This window comes from Pogona vitticeps, chromosome 3, assembly GCF_051106095.1.
Source record: "Pogona vitticeps strain Pit_001003342236 chromosome 3, PviZW2.1, whole genome shotgun sequence".
Lineage (NCBI taxonomy): Eukaryota > Metazoa > Chordata > Lepidosauria > Squamata > Agamidae > Pogona > Pogona vitticeps.
In genome coordinates this window covers 21468390-21489552 of record NC_135785.1, presented here as the reverse complement: position 1 = coordinate 21489552, position 21163 = coordinate 21468390, and the positions used below count along the sequence as shown (strand labels likewise).

General features: G+C 40.7%; 1 protein-coding gene across 1 annotated transcript; it reads left to right on the top strand.

The window, feature by feature from the left end:
* Positions 1-18836: 18836 nt before the first annotated feature.
* On the top strand, positions 18837-19715 carry LOC144587769 (integrase/recombinase xerD homolog). Its single transcript, XM_078389016.1, has one exon. The coding sequence runs from the start codon at positions 18837-18839 to the stop codon at positions 19713-19715; it is 879 nt and encodes a 292-aa protein (XP_078245142.1).
* Positions 19716-21163: the final 1448 nt, after the last annotated feature.

Sequence of the window (21163 nt, the reverse complement as noted above, 5' to 3'; positions counted from 1 at the left end):
GCTGCATTAGGAAAAAAAAAAAGAGTCAGACAGCAAAGTCTCACCATTCAAAGATGTAGATAAGCAAGAAGCAATGGATGAACTGACATGGGTTATGAAGGACGTGTCCTGTAAAATGAGTCAGGAGTTTAAGCAAGCAGCAAGACGGGCCAAGTCTATTGAAATGAGCATTAAATAATCTTAAAGATCAAGTCAGAGGAATGACACAGGAGTTGAAAATTGTCAAACAGAAAGTTAAGGAAGTGGGAGACAGGGCAGAAGCAAATGAGACTAAGATAAGCAGTTTGGATGAGAGAACCAGCGAAACAAACAAAAAGCTGATTAATCTGGAAGACAATTCCAGAAGGTCCAACATTAAAATAATAAATTTTCAATTGCAACATGGACAAGACCTCAAAAAAGAGATTATAATGTGAGTTAACTCCATAATGGGCACACAACACTTGGATGAACAGGACACAGAAAGAGCTTGTTTTGTTGATAATCCCAAAAGCCCAAGGACCAGACCAGTGGTGGTGAAGTTTTTAATTATACAAAGAAAGAACAATTTATGAAAGAAATTAAACAAAATACAAGACCAGCTGGTCTACAGAAGCACTAAGCTGCAGATTTTTCCAAAATTTAAGCAGTGACTTTTAAATTGGAGAAAATCTATGAAGCCTGTCACATCAGTATTGATCAAAAATAATCTCAAATTCCAATGGGATCATCCTGTTTTTTTGAAAATTAGGAAGATTAGGTTCTGTTTAAAATTTACACATGTGAAGAACGTAAAGACCTGTTGAAAATCTGGCAGGAGGAAGATGGAGGTCAGGAGTTAACTCCAATTTCAAGCAAAAAAACAGAAGGTTGAAGCAGAAAGGACCAAATTCCTGAAGGTTTAGAAGATGGACCACTTGTTGTCTCCCCCCTTCTAAATCTTTTTAATTTTTTAAACTTTTACTTCTCTTCTCTCTTTCCTTCATTCATTTATATCAATTTCTTCACTTACTTTCTTTCTAGTTTTTAGTATTAACTATACTAATTATATTAATAATAGATAGCAACAGTAATAATAAAACTAAAATTATTAATAATTCTGAGTTTTAATTGTTTATTTACTTATAATTACAGGTGGAGAAGGTGGCTTCAGTTTTATCAAATATTAAGAAGTGTGAAAATTTGATAAAAAGAGCAGAGGCGAGGTTCTGGTTGCAGTTCCACCAGAGAATGGTGGCATTCCCCCCCTTGTGCCCTCGCTAGTAGTTATGGTGGGGGAATATGTTGGAGTGGGAAAAAAGATAAATGTTCAGTGGGTTGTTAGGGGTAAAGCATTGTATGTTTGGGTTATGTTGAGTTTAAGTTTTAGTATATTTTTGTTTGCTTGTTGGGGGGAGGGGTTGCACACATGGCCTGTTAGGAAGAGAGACCTTGAACTCAAATGGGCAAGAGAATAAGACTAGCCACTTTAAATGTGAAAAGCATGAGATCAGTAGTGAAAAGAAGAATAGAAGCATTATTAAAGAAAAATAAGGTGGACATTGCCTTTTTTCAAGAGATTAATCAATCAGAAAATGGAGTCAACAAACTGAGGATGAATAATATAGACATTTATAAAAAAACTTTGAACGTCTAAATCTAATTTGGGAAAATAACAGGATTAACTATTAACTGGCAAAAAACACAAATAAGATCTTTAATTACAATAAATATGAACAAGAAACATTTGTAAATAAATATGGTTTTAAAATTTGCAATGATATTAAATATTTAGGTATAAATATAGTTAAAGTGACTCAAAAATTAAAGGAGCAAAATTTTAACAAATTAAAAAGTGATATTAAAGATAGATTGCTGGAGTATTCTAAATTGAAACTATTGTGGTTTGGAAGAATCGCTATGATTAAAATGAAAATATTACCAAAAATTACTTTTTTATTTAGGATGCTCCCAATACAATTAGAAGAAGATTTTAAGTATTGGCAGGGATTAATTAATTTTGTAATCAAGGTAAAAATCAAGAATAAGTAAAAGAAATTGATATAAGGTTCAAAAAATGGAAGTTTAGGTATTCCTAATATAAAAAATTATTATATAGCGAATCAGTTGAGCTTTATTGGATATATTATATATATCAAAGGAAGGCTAATATGATGGGATATGGAATCCTCAGAAATAAATGGAAATATTGAAAAAAAATTAATGTAGTAAAAAGAAATACAATAAATCAGGTGAACAACCATTTTTTAAGAAACATGTTAAATATCTGGAACAGAAATAAAAAGAAGTTATGTCCCTTTACTTTATCACTAAAATTAGTGACCAAAATAGAAAAATTTCCAGCAAACGTGAAGGTTTTAGCTGATTTGTTTAAGGACAAAAAGGTTGCCAGATTGAAGGATTGAATGATTAAAATGAGATTGAAGGATCAGATGATAGTTAAACTTCAAACTAATAAACTATCATGGTATAATTATATCCAATTAGATAGTTGGACAAATGAATGGTTGAAAACTAATGGCAAATGTAGAGAATGTACTAAGTACGAACAATTTCCATCATTACATGAAGACATGCAGAAAGATGCTTTGAGGAAGGGAGTAGTAAGTAGAATTTATAACCTAATTTTGGAACAAGAGGAAAAAGAGACGGAAATAGAAGTTTTGAAATCAGTTTGGGAAAATGATTTAAAGACAGAAATTAAAGCAGAGGATTGGACAAAAATTTGGAAGATGAGAGTTTTAAGATTAATGTCGGTAAGAATAAAGGGAAAAATGTAAAATTACTTTAAGGTGGTATATGACTCCAGTGAAATTGAAAATAATAAATTCAGACTATTCTAAAGCCTGTTGGAAATGTGATGAAGAAATTGGCACATATTATCATATGTGGTGGGAGCGTAAATGGATTTAGAGATTTTGGAATCTGATCTTTAAGGAAATAAGTGATATATTTGGAAAAGATATCAAACTCAATTCTAAAATTTGTATTCTTATATTTGTTTTGGAAATTTAAAAAAATAAATTTTAAAAAAGCGAATGAGTGTGACATGCCAAAAATGTCTGTTGGTCAAGATATTCACAAAATATTCAAAAACACTCTTGTTTGTGGACAAAACGTATTTTTTTTCCTTTGTGAATCTAATCAAACACACTCAATAAGCACAGGAGGATGATCTTACTGATCATAGACAAAAAAAATCTATTCAGTCCTACTAGTTTTAGCAATTGATGCAAGAATGTAAGAATCATTGGATTTTCCAATGCTGCAAAATTTACTGATATGTGTGAAACAATTGCACCTGAAAAGTGCATATTTTGTCTGACACCAGATAGGACATTGTTTTATAGCAGCTTATGTCAAGAAGAAATTTTTCTTTTGAAGATGCTTATTTACTACATGAAGATAAATCAGATCAAGGTTGATATCTGTATTGTAGAGTGGGGACTAAAACAAAATGGAAGGTCCTACCCATGATTTGGATACCAGTGTCGTGTAATGAATAGAGTGACAAACTGGGACTCAGGAGGCCTGACTTTGAATCCCCACTCAGCCATAGACACTTACTGTGCATGTGGAACGGATAAAGCCACTCCTTAAATATCTCACTTATCTTTGAATGCCTTATTAGAGTTGCTTTTTAAGTTTGTTCTAGCTTGATGGTACATAACAACAACAACCCATTATCTAGATGCATTAAACTAAATGTTGGAAATGTTGTTTTTGTTGTTGTTTTGACTTATATACCCCATAATGCTAGAGTACTGTCTGGGGAGTTTACAACAAAATTGCACAAACAACTTGCCTTTCTCCCAGCAAGCTGGCCAATCATTTTCAGACCTCAGAAGGATGGAAGGCTGAGTGAACCTTAGGTTGGCTACTTGAACCCATTGTGATTGAATGAACTCAAATTGTGAGCAGATGCCTGATTGCAATACTGCAGTTTAACCACTGTGCCACGGGGTTCATGCTGACACAAAACTTGAAATATTACAAATCTCAATTTTGGCAGTGAAAGACAAGAGGGCCTGCCATGCTCTGGTCCATGGGGTAACGAAGAGTCGGACACAACTAAACGAGTAAACAACAACAACATCTTATGCAATTGTGGAAACATCGAGGTAGGGAAGATCTGTCAGTAATGTCCTCTTTGGGTGTTTGTTTGTTTTAAATATCTCATGATTTTTCTTCCCTATATACGGCCTTTGCGAATGCTGGTAGAAGTTCCAAAATACTAAAACAAAGTTATTCTCGACTGGCAGCAGCCAAATTCATTAGGCACAGCCATTTCCACTTTCTTCCCCTACAGAAAGGTTAACAATATAATGCCATCGTTTCCACAAACACCATACTTCGTAAGGTCTCCCTTACATTATAATTTCAATACAGAAATTAAGATGAAGCTTCCAATACAATTGATGTTATTTTGCTTTCATTTAACAGTAGCAGATGTGCAAATGTTTGTTTACTCAGTTTCTGATAATAGGCATTTGCTAGAGGAAGCATGAAATTAATTTCTGCCCTAGTATTAAAAAATCATTTCCTTGATTTAAATGTGTCTTTGATAAAAGGAAGAGTCTCATAAAATGCTTAAGCTGATGAAGCAGTGCAGAAAAAGAAAGAAAGGAGCAATATTTGCTGTCTTAGCTTTGCTGTTTCTATTTGCTTAGATTGCACAGGCTGGTTTCTGGAGAGAGCAAATAATTATTTCGTACAATTGGCCTTGCAAACATTTCCTACTTGAATGTGATGAGAGCAGTAGGGTAAAGTCATTTGTTAAAGCGAAAAGGAAATTATATTAACAGACGGGGGAAATCTAACTGTTTTTGGGCATCTGCCACTTACTGAAAATTGAAGAAAAGTATAAAAGAAAGAGAAATAGAGAGGGGTGGAATGGTTAGAAGACTTGGTGTAGTTTTGTTTCAGAACTCATGCTGTGGATTTGTGAGCTGGTTATAGATAGTCATCATCACGATCTCGTAGACCTCTGCTTTAACCTCAAGTTTTACAACTTGGCTACCAGAAACAGCTCTTCCAGGCAGACCACTTGTTCTCATTAAATTACTGGGCTCTGTGCTGATGTCATTGTGTCATCCCACCATCCATGCAACATTCTCCTTTCCTTGGTTAGTACAGTGCTTTTTCTCTGGAGTTTCTGCTCTTTTTTGACCTTCCTGAAAGCACAGTTTATTATTAATATTGTTTTGTACCTGAGTGAGCTGAAGTTCTGAGGTCCTTGGGCCTTAGCTTGCCTTGATTCTAAGAGAAGCTTCATTTTTTATAATGGGTTAGACTCTCTCTCTCTCTCTCTCTCTCTCTCTCTCTCTCTCTCTCTCTCCCCCCCCCCCCCCGATAGGGGCTGAATTCAAATGATCCATAGGGTCTCTTTCAGTTCTGCAGCTCTAAGATGATGGTAATGATTTCACCTCTTTATTTTTACATTTTTTTCTGATTTTTCCCATCTGAATTGTCCTGGATGAATTCTCCTATACATTCCCCTGAGTCTTCAGGAACCTGTTCCTTGAAATAGGCAGCTATATGTCTTTCTTTATCAATTTTTAGACCAAATACGGCAGAAAGCCATGAGTGTCAGCAAGAGGACAGGTGGACGACTGGGGGCAAATATAATGTTTTATAAACGTCTAACTGTGGCTAATTTTGCACAACTGTAATACAGGTTGTTCTACTTTGCACTTTTCATTCCACCATTGCATTGTGCTAAAATGCATTGATTATCCCTTGATTTCTTTTATATTCTGTTTTCATTTTATATTCCCTGTTTATCTGCTGTGATTTAAATAAATCTTCAAATTAATTGTATCTGTAACCTCAGATTATCTTTGGCTACATCTTTCATCCACTGGGGCAAATAAAGGACCTCATTTTCACAGAGCAGAGTTTAGCTTTATGATGCTTCCTGTTTGAAATTGTTGTGTGCAGTGAAAGCATCTCAAATGTAAGCTTTCAATTAGCACTCTTGCTGTAACTCCCCCAAAAAACTTCTAATAGAGAAGTTCCAAAGGAGAAGTGGATTTCTTACACATTTGTGGGTCTAGAGTTGAGCATGCCTAGGTTGTGGACCTGTGAATATCAAGTTGTGCATGTCTGGGCCGTGGACCTGTGAATACTGACACACCTCCGGAAAGAAAAATATAACTACTTTATTGGTTACAGCAGCAGGTTTTCTGGTCCAGCATTGTCCATGAAAGACCTGACTGCCTCTAGATGCCATATCTACCCATCACTAGTTCATTGGCTGCCAAATAAGATATGAGATACCATGAAAACTATGTGGGCATACACCACACTCTGGCATTATGTGCAGTCCCTGCTAACTGGTAACAGAGGTAGACAAGTGGCCTGGCCCATGCCCTGCCCCCACCCCACCCCCTTTATGGGAGGATTTCTTAATCTCCAGAGGAAAAAGATCCTGCCTGCTTCCCCTAACACCACTTGGATCCACCCCAAAGCCCCAAATCACTAAGAAAGCCAAGCCAAGCCAAATGAAAGTCATGCAAAAATGAATCTACAGCAACAGTACTTCAGTACAACCATCTGTGTCTGATTCCCAACAAAAACCACTATGTCCACAAATTTTATTCAGTATAACAGGGGTGGTGGTGGTGGGGAAGGCCTGTGAGCTGTTGATTGGCTGGAGAGGATGAGATGCCCCAGCTTGAAGCTGGAGGGGCAGATCATAGTGAAAACCTCTTCAGTCCTGTCCCCACGCCAAGGGAGCAGCTCAGAATTATGTGGCCAGTCCATTGAAAGCCACCACATCCTCAAGCTCTCCTGTCACCCCCCATGCCAACAGGTGGCACAGCCAGCACCATTTTCTCCCTGCCTCCTTTTTCCCAGCAACTGCACCGGCTGCAAAATGGGTGTCCCCGTAAGTTGAGGGCCCTGTTTGTAAAAGAGGTGCTAGACAGAAGTAGCTTTCTTAAGAGAAGAGCAATTCTGAAAATCTTTAGATACCAACATTGCTACATTTTGTGCTCCTTTGGGGCTAAGCAGCAGAAAAACAAATTAAGTTAAACAAATTATTTGTCCTGAACAGCCCTTAGCCAGACAGGTCACAGTTTCATATATTTGTTTGACACTAGGCTGAAATAAAGAGTGTATTCAGCTCAGAGTGCTCTGCTCATTATTAGTATAGATAGCATCTCTTGCACGTATTGGTTATGTACATAATAATTATTTATGACATTTATAACCCACTTCTCACCTAAAGGACTCATGGTAGCATGCTTGACTCTCCTTCTCCCTACTTTATCTTCATAACAACCATTTTGGCGATGAGAAAGTAACTGCGGAAGACTTCCCAGTACATTTCATTGTCAAGTAGGGCTTTGAACCCAGGTCTTCTGAAGCCTTGTCCAATACTCTAACCACTAAAGATAGACTTATACTTTTTAGACCTCTGGATGCAATGCAATGATTGACTTTTGATGCAATGTCAAAACAAAAGTCAGGAGGAACTTCCTTCCAAAAATCTCTTTGGCAAAGACAAATGAGATTTGCAGATAATGCGAATTATAGTTTAAATAGAACTAACACAAAAGCTGCCCTCTTCTAGATGTGCTGATTTTCTATAAGGGCTTTTGCACACAATCCATTATGAGGGAGAGTTGAGGATTTTGTGTTGTTCTTTTCAAATCAACAGACAGGCAGACTGTGAGTAGATTTGGAACACTTTCCAGAACATAAATGTTTCTTCAGAAGTGCATTGGAAAGGAGCTGAGCTTTTGTTATTTTTTTAATGAATGTGCAAGAATGTGAAATTAATAGATTTGCCCACCCAAGCAGACATTTTTTTACTCTCTCTGTATCTTTCTTTATATGCCCTGAGCCATCATCACATTCTTGATTATTGTCACAAGTAGAGGACAGAATCCTGCTCTTGTGTAAACTGTACTTAAGAACAACAACCTTGGAACATCTAATTTTGTTCAGATACAAACATTACATATAAGCATGCTCCTTCCCCTCTTCAGGGATCCTCAGTGGTGAAATTCAAGTACTGTACAGCAATAAGAACTGCCTCATGCTACTATCTCTGTGTTGCTTGGAATCTTGGAACACTCTTGTTTATTTGCAGAAATCTTCCCATTTGAAATGCATTTTACTCAGCTTTGCTCCCTTTTTATGTACACATTCCAAACCCATGATGTTTCCATAGGATGGGCTTGAAAAAGTTGACTATCTCACCCCAAATTTCAAGCCTATGGCTATGCTGTGTTTGGAAGGGTGGGACCTGTAATTCTGCCATGGGAGCAGGTGATCAGATCATATGAAGCATCTATGAGTGGGTTTCCAAGTCACCCATAGATGCCTCATATGATCCAATCACCTGGAAAATCATACAAGCCAAGCCGCAGCAAGGCAATGATTGTATTAGGACCATGAAGCAAAGCAAGAAAGATTCCACATTATTCAGGACTGCTCAATAAGGATCTGACCATGTATGTTTGTGCATTATAGCTCCCATTACCACTTCATTTCACTTTCATATAAAATTTATAGCCAATTTATTTCCTTAATTTCTGAAAACAAAGTAGTATTAAAGCATCAATCAAAATAATGTTCAGTCAGAGTTAGGAACTATGAGTGTACTTCCCTGTAACTCTATAGATTATAACTAATCTGTCACATAAATTAAACAAAGTGATGTATGTGATTAGATGCCAACTGGAAACGATGTCTGGTGAATGGGAACATCATAAAACGGGCTCATTTTAAATAACAGATTATCTTTCTATTTGCAAATCCTTTCTTCTTAATGTTCCACCATTCTGTGGAACTCCTGGGGAGAGGAGAATTTAAAATCAGAGAAGGAGTCTGTCAAAAAAGAAAAGATAACTTTATTTTACTTATCTGCTTAAAATGTCATTTGCAAGCTTCTTAATCTGGAGAAACCAATTAGTGTCACCAATATTTTCGGTCATAAGTGGTCTGTGTTGTGTTCTGATTGTCACAGAAGTATACTCATGATCCAGTTTTGTTTGTTTAAACTTGTTCAAAACCAGACCTTCTAAAAATTGTATTATTAATTATATGAAGCATTTTAGGTTAAGCTGCATGTGGAGTCTTGAATGCTTCAGGATCCTGGCATGGCATATATAAGATAAAAGAATCAACAGTCCTTTCAGTTGTAGTAATTTCCATATTTGGATGTTTTCTTGCATTAAAAATGCTAAACTAGACAAATAAAAACCGTATTTGGAAGGCTAGCATGGAACCATTCATGTCACAGAGATGTCACATTCAAGGCAACACATTTTTATGCATTATTCCCTCTTTCTAAGACTGGTCTATTTTAGAGGCTCCAGAGTTGTGTAGATCTGTGTCTTTAGCTCCCAGAATTCCATAGGAAATCTTCACTAATCAAATTTGCACAAAATTGGATGGAATATCCTGGAAGATAGAAACAAACTTCAAAAAGGAGTTTTGAAGTTTGTTCTGGAGTTCTGATCAGGAGTTCCTCCCTGCACCCTAATGTCCTTCAACGAATCTGCAAGACAGAAGCTCTCCCACCAAGACTATACGGACTCCCCAAAATCCACAAGGACTCAATCCCACTCAGGCCCATTGTAAGTGCCATCAGCTCCCCAACATATGAATTAGCCAAACACTTAGCGACCCTCCTACAGACCCACATTGGACAAACCTCATCCTACATCAAGGCTCAGGACATTTCATAAGCAAAATCAGCACCCTAAAACTCAACCCCTGGGACAGACTGATCAGCTTTGATGTAGTATCCCTGTTGACTAAGGTACCAACAAAGGACACCCTGACACTCATCCAGCAGATCTCTCCAGAAGACATCAAGGCCCTGTTCCAACACTGCCTAACGACCAGCTATTTCCAGGGGAATAATGAATTCTATGAACAGACAGATGGAGTGGCCATGGGGAGCCCCCTCAGCCCAGTTATAGCAAACTTCTACATGGAGCATTTCGAAAAACTTGCCCTGGCTTCGGCACCGCTCGCATCCACAGTCTGGTTCTGATATGTGGATGACACCTTTACAATTTGGAGCCACGGTGAAGAAAAATTGGAAGAATTTCTCAACCATCTAAACAGCATCCACTCAAATATACAATTCACCATGGAAAAAGAAATAGAGGGCTAACTCCCGTTCTTAGATGTCATGGTCCTACGCAAAACTGACCTCCAACTGGGACACGAGGTCTATAGAAAACCTACACAAAAACTCCAACCACCACCCACAGCAAAAAAGAGGCATAATCAAAATACCGGTAGACCATGCAAATTGGAACTGTGAAGCTCAGTTTCTCAGCACTGAACTCAACCATCTGAATTGGTCACTACAGGCAAATGGCTACTCCAAAAATGAAATCACAAGAACCATCAAACCAAGAAAACAACACCGAACTGAAGAAGAAAAACAACCACCCACTAATAAAGTATTTCTGCCATACATCAAAGGGGTCATGGACCACATGTGGAAACTTTTGAAAAAACACAACCTACAAACAGTATTCAAGCCCACCACAAAAATACAACAAATGTTACGGTCAGCAAAGGACTCCACTCCCAAACCAACTACACCAGAGCACAGAGTGCTATCCTCTGAAGATGCCGGCCACAGAGACTGGCGAAACGTTAAGAAGAACAAACTTCAGAACACAGCCAAAGAGCCCGAAAAACCCACAATAACCATTAGATCCCGACTGTGAAAGCCTTCGCGAATACATTGAAACTTCAAAAAGATATTGATACACTTGAGCACTTGATTGAAAACAACAGAATGAAATTTAACAGAGATAAATGCAAAGTTATACATCTAGAGGAAAAACCAAACACGGTTACAAGATGGGGGATACTTGGCTAAGTAATTCTACGAGCAAGAAGGATCTTGGAATTGTTGTAGGAAATCTAAATATGAGCCAACAGTGTGATATGGCTGCAAAAAAAGGCAAATGCTATTTTATGCTGCATTAACAGAAGTATAATCTCAAAATCTAGTTTCCCTCTATTCAGCACTAGATAGGCCTCAACTTGAGTGCTGTGTCCTGGACATCACACTGTAAGAAAAATGCCAACAAACTAGAGCAAGTTTGGAGGAAGGCAACAATGTTGATCAAAGGACTGGAAACCAAGTCTTATGAGGAACAACTTAAAGAACTGGATGTGTTTAGCCTTGAGAAAATAAGGCAGAGGGGATATATGTAGTAGAACTTTTCAAATATTTGAAGGATTGTCTTACAAAGGCAGGGCAGAATCTGTTCCCAGTCAGCTCAGTCAGGACATGTGATAATGGGCTAAAGTTACAGGAACCCAGATTTCAGTTGAATTTCAAGAAAAACTCACTAACTCCTAGAGCAGTACAGCACTGGAACTAATTACCCCAGGAAGTGGAGGATGCTCCATTGCTGGGCACATTCAAGAGAAAACTAGACCACTATCTGTCACATGTACTTTGATTTGGATTTCAGCATTGAGCAGGGGGTTTAATTCAATGGCCTTATAGACCGCAACTATATTATTCTATGATTCTATGGTTTCTATTAAGCTAATTCATATAAAACAGAACCCAAAAAGCTGCCATCCACTGACAAACACTATCTTTGTTAGAATCAACTGTAAGTATAGGAAATTTTTCGAGTACTCTAGATTTCTTCATCAGATGTGAAAAATGAGGAAGAGGGATAGGCATGGAAGTCCAATTATCATACTGACTGTTTCAAGCCAGGAAGAACTGCTATTAGTCCTAGTTCTACGTGCAAATGTAGTGCTCAATGAGAGTCATGTATATATTTGACAAAGCTCACTGAGAAAGAGACAATATGGAGAGTCCTCTTCTCTGCAAAGAAAAAGAGAACACCATTTATCAGCATCTAATCATGGGTGAAACTCACAACTTGCTTTTGAAGTTTTAGCAGTTTTACATAAAGCTCTGCATAGCATAGAAGAGCTGGAAATTAAATCTAAGTTAGAAAGCTACCAAATTACAGATGTACTAACACTATGGGACAAAAGTGTAAAAGTTCATTAAAAAGTGATGGGATCCTATGGTGGTTTTGCCTGAGGATAAAACTCCAGTTTTGCTTTCTGTTACACCTTATGAGAAATGTGGCAATATACTCAGGACCATTCTACCATTTTGAGGCGTTTATCTGATCACTTTTACTCCTTTTTTGTTAATTTCTCAAGAAGTGTCATGTAAGAAAAATCCCTCAAAAAAGATTCAGCACTGGCACTAATTAATACAGATTCATTCATATTCCATAAACCACTCTGTTATTTGTGCATTAAAACATAGTATAAATTGTAAGGCCTCAAAGCAAAGCAACATCTACTTTGTCAAGTGCAAAGCATCTTTGAATCTCATTCAGGTCTCTTGTTATGAACTTTTAAAAGCAAAGCCAGTTATATATTTTCACAAATACATTTTAACATGTCATTTTTTGCTTGAATTTTGTTGAGTCAGCATACATTTCACTTAGCCCACATACAGGTAACTGTCGCTGAGAGAGAAGAGAGAAATGTGAAATAGGGAAATTAAAAGCAAGTGTCCGTAACTGGGCATCAGGGCCGACACAGAAGTTGGTATTCATTGGGTCAGGTCAAGGAGAGGAGTTCTAATACAGAAAACATTTCCTGATCATGTAATCTAAACACCCTAACAGAGAAAACTGCCCTTGTTTTAGCTGATTCTTAATACTGTTTTTATTTGTGCACATGCTATGTTGTTACTTTAGAACTTTCTACTTGGAAGTATTAAAGAGTAACTGTTTGATTATTTGGTGAGACCCATTTTACACATACACATTTTTCTGTGTAACTTTCAAAATCAATAATGTTTTATTATTTAATTACTGAAATTCAATCTATGTACTTTTTTTGCAACCCCAGCCACCAAACACAAGCTGAGTTGAAGGACTATCCTTTGCCAACACAACACAACTGAAAATAACAGGTAACTCCAACACAGTGGCTGAAATCCAGTAGTAATTTGTAACTAGAATATGCCAATTGAACCAGTGAACATTTGGTGAGTCAATTTGTCTATACAGTAAGTTCCACTGATTCAAGGGCCTACTCTAGTTGCAACTTTTTTACTGGATTTCACCCAATGTGTCATTAGATAAGCAGCAAAAACCCCTTGGAATAGACTAAGCTAATTAGTAACAAATGAGGGTGGGTGAGGGGGAGAATGGAATTCTAGAAGCTTAGTTGCAAAAGGGTATGTAAAAATAACAGTGTGAGGAGGAGTATTCTGTATTGAGCAGGGGGTTGAACTTGATAGCCTTGTAGGCCCCTTCCAACTTTACTTTTCTATGATTCTATGAGAATACAATACTATCTGGATATCTTCTCCATCTCAGGTAGAAGAAATTTGTTTTCTTTAAACAAACACATAAACAAACAATGTCCCCCCAGATTACAAGAGTATTGTAAAAGACTTTCCAGGCAAAAGTTTGAGAAGTGTCCAGAAGCAATCTACAAATGTTGAGACAAATGAAAGAAATGCAAGAATGAAATATTAGACATTCAACAAAACAGACAAATGATGTACTTCCTCTTCCTGTTCCTTCCGGAATTTAGGAGAAGAAATAAAAGAGGAATTGTAAAAGAGAAAAGTTTCTTCTGTAAGAAAAGAAACAGGTAATAATTATTCTACTGCTGAGTTATGAGCAGCTTTAGCATGTCCTTATGTTCATTTTTATTAAAAGTTACTTTCAATGACTGAAGTCATTATTTAACCAATTTTGCGGAAGAAATACCTGCAGTCAGAACAGAAGAAGTGGTTAAGAAGTGCAATGCTAAGTATTCTTTCCACTAGCAAGGGCAGCAGATGTTATGAGTTCATAACTTTAAAAGTCATTAAAGCACCTAAGATATTAGGAGTATGATTCCTGCTTTATATGCAAAAAGAACATGGTTCCGGACAAGCCCATTCAATAAGGCTAATCTTCTGTAAGACAGAGGTTGAAGCTCAGTGGTAGAGCTCAGACTTGGTATACAGAAGGCTATTTGTTCTCTTCTAAGGCAACGAATATGAATGTGAAGAATATTTGCTAAATTCTTTGCCCATTTAGGCTTTGTCAGCACTACAGGGTACCTCACTGAGAAACGTTTAACCCATGAGGTATCTTGCTTCCAGAATAAGAGTGAGGCAAGGGGTGCTTCTTTCCTTCAACAAGGTTTCGACAGTTCATGCACCACATGTCTGCAACAATGTCCTGCTCCTTTAAGTAGCCAATCAGTTGCATATAGCAAGTACTGAAGGACTGATCAATCAGCTGGTCAAAGATGCAAGCAACCTATCCAATGCATATGATACTTAAAAGTCCACACATGAAGACAGCTGTGACTGGTGTGTTTGAATATGTTAGAGAAATTATGCACATTATGCAATTTGTGCAGGATGTACTTGCGCGCGCGAACGGCGCCGGGCCGCACCGTTGAGCCTTGTGCGCCCCGTTTGCTCTCCTTGCCCGGAAGGACGCGGCAACAGCGGGGCGACGTGAGGCAACGTCAAGGGCCGTGACGCTATAAAAGAGCGCCGGCCCGAGAAGCGGTTTCTCTTTCTGGTTTGCAGGCGAAGAGAGAGGAGCGAGGCTTTTGGAGGCGAAAGAGAAGTGGTTTGGGAAGGGGGTTAGCGGTTCGGCGGGGAGGAGGACGGGGTGTGTCTGGGGTGATTGCGCTGAGTGTGTGTGTGTGTGTATGGGAGATTGGTTGGGGGTATAGCGGGGGGAGGAGAGCTTTAGGTACGGACAGTGGGAGCCGGAGGGAGGTTTAGCGCGGCTGGCGGACCGCGCCCACGGCCCGACGATCAGCTGTTGGGCGCTTCTCCTTCGCTGCGCTGCTCGGGCAGCGCTCCGGCAGCGGCTAGGTGGCTGGGACCTGGGGTTTTTGCTGGCGCCCCCCCTCCCCTCTGTTCAGGCCATCAGGGACGGCGAGGGGAGTGGGTGGTGGGTAAGGCAGGGGGTCGCTGGCGGTGCTGCCTCCCTTGGGGGTGTGACTGGCCTGAGGGGATTGAAGGATTGCCCCCCCCATACGTTGCTAGGAGGGATTAAAAAAAAATAAAAAAAATAAAAAAAAATAAAACTAAGATATAAAAAGGAGGAAGAAGGAGTGTGGTAGGGAATTGTGACTATTGTTCCCATTCCCCTCGCGCAACCTATAGTGCGGATATAGGTGGTGAGGCGTGGGGGAGTTGGGCTCTGGGAGCCATTTTGTGCTCTTGGTGTGTGAGCCGCATGGTCTGTTATCGGCGGCCATTTTAGGTTTGTGGTTATATTAAAAAAAAAAAGGGGGAGGAAGAAAAGAAATTTAGGAAGGAGAGCTTTAGCGGGGGGGAGTTAGTTGGGTTTGTTAAAAGGAGCACAACAATAAATAAATAAATAAATAATAAGTAGCAAATTAAAAAAAAATTAATTACAATTAAAATTTAAAAAAAAAAAAGGAAGGAACAATAAACAATTTTACAATAGCGGTGGTGCCAAAGGCGGCAGCTGCCTTCACGGGAGTATTGATTCTGGTCTGTTGTTTGACAGTTTATGGGTGTCTATAAATGAGCTGAAGGGACAAAGGCAAGTAGAATAAATAACTCAATAATTCAAGTAAATAGAGAAATATATAATATTAGCTACTCCTACCACTACTAGCATTACTGTTACTTCTAATAGGAATAATAGGAATAAAACAAAGGATATAATCGGTGAAATAGAGCGAAACAATTCGGATTGGTAGTGATATAGGCTTCTTGGACGGGATTTAATATTCCTGCAGCTTGTGGGATTTTGGTTTGCCAGATATAATGCCACCAAAAAAAGGAGGAGGAAAAAAGAAGGGCAAAAGCCCTGCTAAGAAGCAAGCTGTACCCCAAGAGTCTCCGACTCAGTCGGCGTTTAATGAGGAGGCCTGGGCAATGATTAAGGAATTACAAGCCAAGGTTAGGAGTCTGGAGAGCAATCGGTCTGAGAGGCAGGCCGTGGGCAGCAGTGAGGTTACCCCACGGCGCTCGATTAGAGAGAATAAAGGACAACGTAAGTCGGATATGAGAAGTAGGAATCTGCAATTAACAAAGCATCTTAATGCCATTGAATTGGAGCAGGTACATGATGTTGAGGAGCAGAACATGGATGAAGAGTCAGAGACGGCACCATTTGAGGCTTGCGGGCGTAAGCGCATGAGGTTGGATCCAGCAGGCGGTCTTGAGCCAGGAGAAGGAACGTCATGTGGGTATGATCCTTATGATGAGCCTTCCACGAGTGGTCAAGGGGCCGTGGCAGCTTCGGGACCAGTAAGGACAGTGTATGGTGAGTATGAGGGTCCGCACAACACAGGTAGTTCCGGGCCACAGTGGCCTTGGGGCGGAGGTATGCAGCAGTCCGTCACAGCCTCTAGTGCAAATGCGATACCGGGGATAGCTTGGCCGGGCGGTTTTTGGCCCCCGGTGGGACCACATTGGTTCGGGTGGGGAATGCCATGCTCCACCCCGACGAAGACAGGGTTGGCAGATGAAGGTAAGAGTACGGGCACACATCTGTATCCATCAGTACCCAATATGGGTTACAACACAGTACCTATAGCAGCTATGCCGTACACTGACTATAATTCGCCACTAGGAGACCATCTGACGCCAGCTGTTAAGGAGAAGATTTGGCGTGGAGATTTCATTGATTTTTATGAATTACTTAACCGGGAATTTGAGGTCAAGGAGATTGATAAGGACGATGAGAAACTGAAGGAAAAACATAGGCGCAAGAGACCAGACAGGAATTGGACCAATTGGGTTACAGGATTTACAATATATGCGGGGGTGTTGGTAAAAATGCAGCCTTGGAAGGCCTCAGCCCTGTTTCAATATTTTGATATCATGCGTAGAGCAAAGGCTGAATTTGAAGGACAGGCGTGGTTGAGGTATGATGAGGCATTTAGAATGTGGAGCGCGATTCGGCCGGAATTACGCTGGGACGAAACACACCCGGGGCTATGGCTACAGCATATGTCGCCAGCCAAGACAAATCTCGGTGATAGATTTGACTGTGGGCATCTAAACATAAAATATTCCGTCAACACTGGGGCCCGCCAGGGGGCGGGGCAGGTGGTTCAACCCCGTCTGCCCTGTTTTGAATTCAATAATAAGGGGTCCTGTAACAAGGCCCAATGTAGATTTAGACACGAGTGTATCTCTTGTGGGGGAAAGCATGCTAAAAGCAACTGCTTTCGGTCAGGAGGACAGCGGCAAAACAGGACGGGTGGAGCCAATAAGAAGTCAGATGGGGGGCCTCCAGGAAAGGGGGCCCACACCAATTAAAATTGATATATTAAAAAAAGGTTTAGCATCATACCCGAAAAGGGATGACGCTGAATATTTGTATTTAGGTTTTAGGTTTGGGTTTAGAATTCCAGCTTTGGGGGTTAGGAGAGCGTTTATTGCAAAAAACCTCAAATCAATACTTGGCTTGGAGGGTGTGGTTTTGGAAAAAATCAACAAGGAGGTCAGAGAAGGTAGAGTCTTGGGGCCCTTTAGGGAAGCACCTATGGGAGATTTGAGGGTCTCACCTCTGGGGATCGTCCCAAAAAGAGCCCCGGGTGAATTTAGGCTGATCCATCATTTGTCGTTTCCGGAGGGGGAGTCAGTAAATGACGCCATACCTGGGGAGTTGTGTACAGTTCGTTACACCTCGTTTGACGAGGCAGTACGAATGATTAGAGCTTGTGGTGTGGGCGCGGAGATGGCCAAGGCGGATGTAAAATCAGCTTTTCGGATTTTACCAGTACACCCAACTGATTTTAATTTGCTGGGGTTTCAATTTCAAGGGCTTTATTACGTCGACAGGGCCCTCCCCATGGGATGTTCAATTTCATGTGCGACCTTTGAGAAGTTTAGTACTTTCGTGGAATGGTGGATCAGACAACGGATGGGCTGTAATAGCACAGCACATTATTTGGATGATTTCCTTTTTTGTGGCAAGGCCAACTCTGGCAGATGCCAGAGATTTTTAGATACATTTAGGGAGTTAGCTTCCGAGTTGGGTTTGCCATTAGCGGAAGAAAAAACAGAAGGGCCAAATACGACTCTGACCTTCTTGGGGATTGAGTTAGACACAATAATGCAGACTTCGCGGTTGCCTAGGACAAATTAAACAACATTTAAGGAGGGTGAGCTTGAAGGAATTACAAGAGGTGGTGGGCCACTTAAATTTTGCATGCAAAGTGGTAGCTCCAGGACGGCCCTTTCTCAGACGACTTTGCAGCGCCATGTCAGGATTGAAGAGGCCATTTCATAGGACTAGGGTTACAAAGGGTATTCGAGAGGATTTAAGGGTGTGGGAACATTTTTTGGATCATTTTAATGGGACATCATTCTGGAGGTCAGAAATCAGCTTAAAGGCGGATGTCCAGGTAAATTCAGATGCGGCTGGTGCTCACGGGTTCGGGATTTATTTCAAGGGTAGGTGGTGTGCAGGAACGTGGCCGGAGGATTGGCATAGGCGGGGTATAACGAAGGATTTGACGTTTTTGGAATTTTTTCCAATAGTAGGAGCACTGTGGCTTTGGGCAAGGGAGTGGTCCAATGCAGTGGTGCGTTTTTGGTGTGACAATCAGGCGGTGGTGTTTATCGTCAACAACCTGACGTCACGTTCAGAGAGGGTGATGAGATTAGTTAGAGCATTTACACTGAGGGCGCTGCAGTTTAATATCGTGGTGCAGGCCCGTCATGTTCCGGGCATCGATAACAGCATAGCCGATGCTCTTTCACGCAAACAGATACGGCGGTTCAGGGAGTTGGCACCGGAAGCAAGGGAGATACCAGAGGTGCTTCCAGCAGAGGTATGGCAGATTGGCGTTCGGAGGCGTCGAGAGCGATAGGTATGGCACTGGCCCCGAGAACGTGTAAAAAATATGGAGCCGCAAGTGCGGAGTTTGAAGAATTTAGGAGGTTGAGGGAATTAGAGCAATTGTGGCCTGCGCCGGTGGAGCACATTCAGCAGTTCATTGTAGCGCTGCACTGGAAGGGACTGACACCTGGTACCATTAAAGGCAAGTTGGCGGCCTTAAGTTTTTACGCTAAGGCAAATGGTATTAGGGATTTGTCGGGAGACTTTAGGATCAGGAAGATGTTGGAGGGCTGGTCTCGGGAGATGGGGAGAAGGCAGGACAATAGAACTCCAATGTCACCGGCGATTCTGGAGCAGCTGGGTGATTTATGGGGTACGCTATGTAGGGATAGGTATGAAGAGGCTCTTTTTCATGCGGCAGCATTGTTAGCCTTTTTCGGTGCCATGAGAATTAGTGAATTAGTGGCTTCCGGTAAAGGGGACGTCTCGAAGAAAGCCTTACAGATGGAGGATGTAGCAGTGGAAGAGGGACAGGTGAGAATTAGGTTGAGAAGATCTAAAACGGACCAGCTGGGGCATGGTAGAATGATTATTTTGGGACAATGCAGCAGAAGAAAAATATGTCCAGTAAAAGCATTAGGGGAATTTATGATTTGCAGGGGGATTACCAGTGGCTATTTCTTTCAACACCATAACAGAGTACCTCTCACTAAGTACCAATTTTGGAAGATAACTGACATGGCGCTGGAAAGAGCAGGGATTAGAGATATGAGATTTGGCACCCATTCGTTTAGGATAGGGGCGGCCTCAACAGCAGCGGCTCTGGGATACGATGTCGATAAAATTAAACGATTGGGTAGATGGTCATCAAAGTGTTACGAAAAATATATCAGACAGCTACCTAACGTGTAGGCAGCGTTTTGTTTTGTCTTTCAGATGGTGAGATGCTGGAGGCTCGGAAGAACGTCTTGATTATCGGCCATAGTTATGTATACTGGGCAGCACGTTATGCTGCATCTTCCCGATGGGGAAGCGATTTGGGGCTTGGTGCCCTGGCATCTATATCCTGGAAGGGCATGCGTGGCATGCAATGGGTGCAATTTGGAAGAATGGCCTCGTTTGGAAGCGTTCCTCCAGACATCTTGGTTGTACATTTGGGGGGCAATGATTTGCCCCAGTTGCCTGGGAAGGCTTTGATATTGGATATTTTGAGGGACCTGCGCAGACTGCACATGTTATACCCCGCCATGCGGATAGTCTGGTCAACAATCATACCGCGCTTAACTTGGCGGGGGGCGCGTAACATGGATAAGGTTAACAAGGCTCGTCGCCAGGTCAATAAGGAAATTTGCAGAGGCATCAGCAAAGGCGGCCTCGGATCTGTGGTGAGCCATCACAGAATCCTTATGTCCAATGTGGAATATTTCCGTGAGGATGGTGTCCACCTGTCTGAGGCAGGTTTGGACATTTTTTTGGACGATGTTAGAGAGGGCCTGCTGTTTGAACTTGGTTTGTCTGGTGGGCACATGGGACATAGCCGACGCTAGTCCTCATGCTTTGGCGGGTAGTGCGGGAATAACTGTCACGGTGTCTCCCTTTGGTAATTAGCAATAATTAACAACGCTTCAGTCCTGACGGTTTCTGCGGATCGTGCGATTACAGGACCGAAGGCGACTGAGGTGCTTGCACACTTACGAACCAAAGGTCATCAAATACGATGGCCAGAGGTTCGGGGTGTTATTAGGCCTTATAGGTTCCTCCGGTCATCAGACAGCTGGAACCTGGGGTCTGGGACTCGCCCATTGATGATAAGGAATTATTTGGAGTTATTTACCCACACTACCGCAGGCCCCCTCAAGTTTGGAACTGGTTTTTTACTGGTTCTTTTACTGGTTAAAAAATTAATTAACGTTAATAAAGTGTGGCCCATGAGTTAAAACCCAATTCAGTTGTCTGCGTCATTATTTCCGGGCTTGGGGAGCAAATGAAATTTGCGTAAAACTTTAAATTAGCACCAGAAAATATCTCACCCTTTTACAAGGCAAGGAGAACTTTTTTTTTTTCAATTCCTCATTTGTGAGGTTGAGAAAAGCAAGTATTTCTATCCTTAACAGAGAAAGGCTTTTGTCCACTATAAGTGACTGTTGAATACTGAACAAGATAGACTAATGGCCTAAAGTAGTTGCCTCTCTTCATTAAGCCCTGTACTGAGGGCAAAATTGAAGAAACCTCTGTTTGGTCTAAAACAAAAATGCTGGGTTGTCCTGAAGACTGAAAGTTGAAGAACTTGTCTTCACTGAAAAAGCAAAAAATTGAACCTCAGATTATCCATATTATTTCGGGTCCTACCAGAAACTACA

Excerpts from the sequence above, each read along its gene's own strand:
- LOC144587769 (XM_078389016.1), top strand. The coding sequence starts at position 18,837 with ATGGCACTGGCCCCGAGAACGTGTAAAAAATATGGAGCCGCAAGTGCG.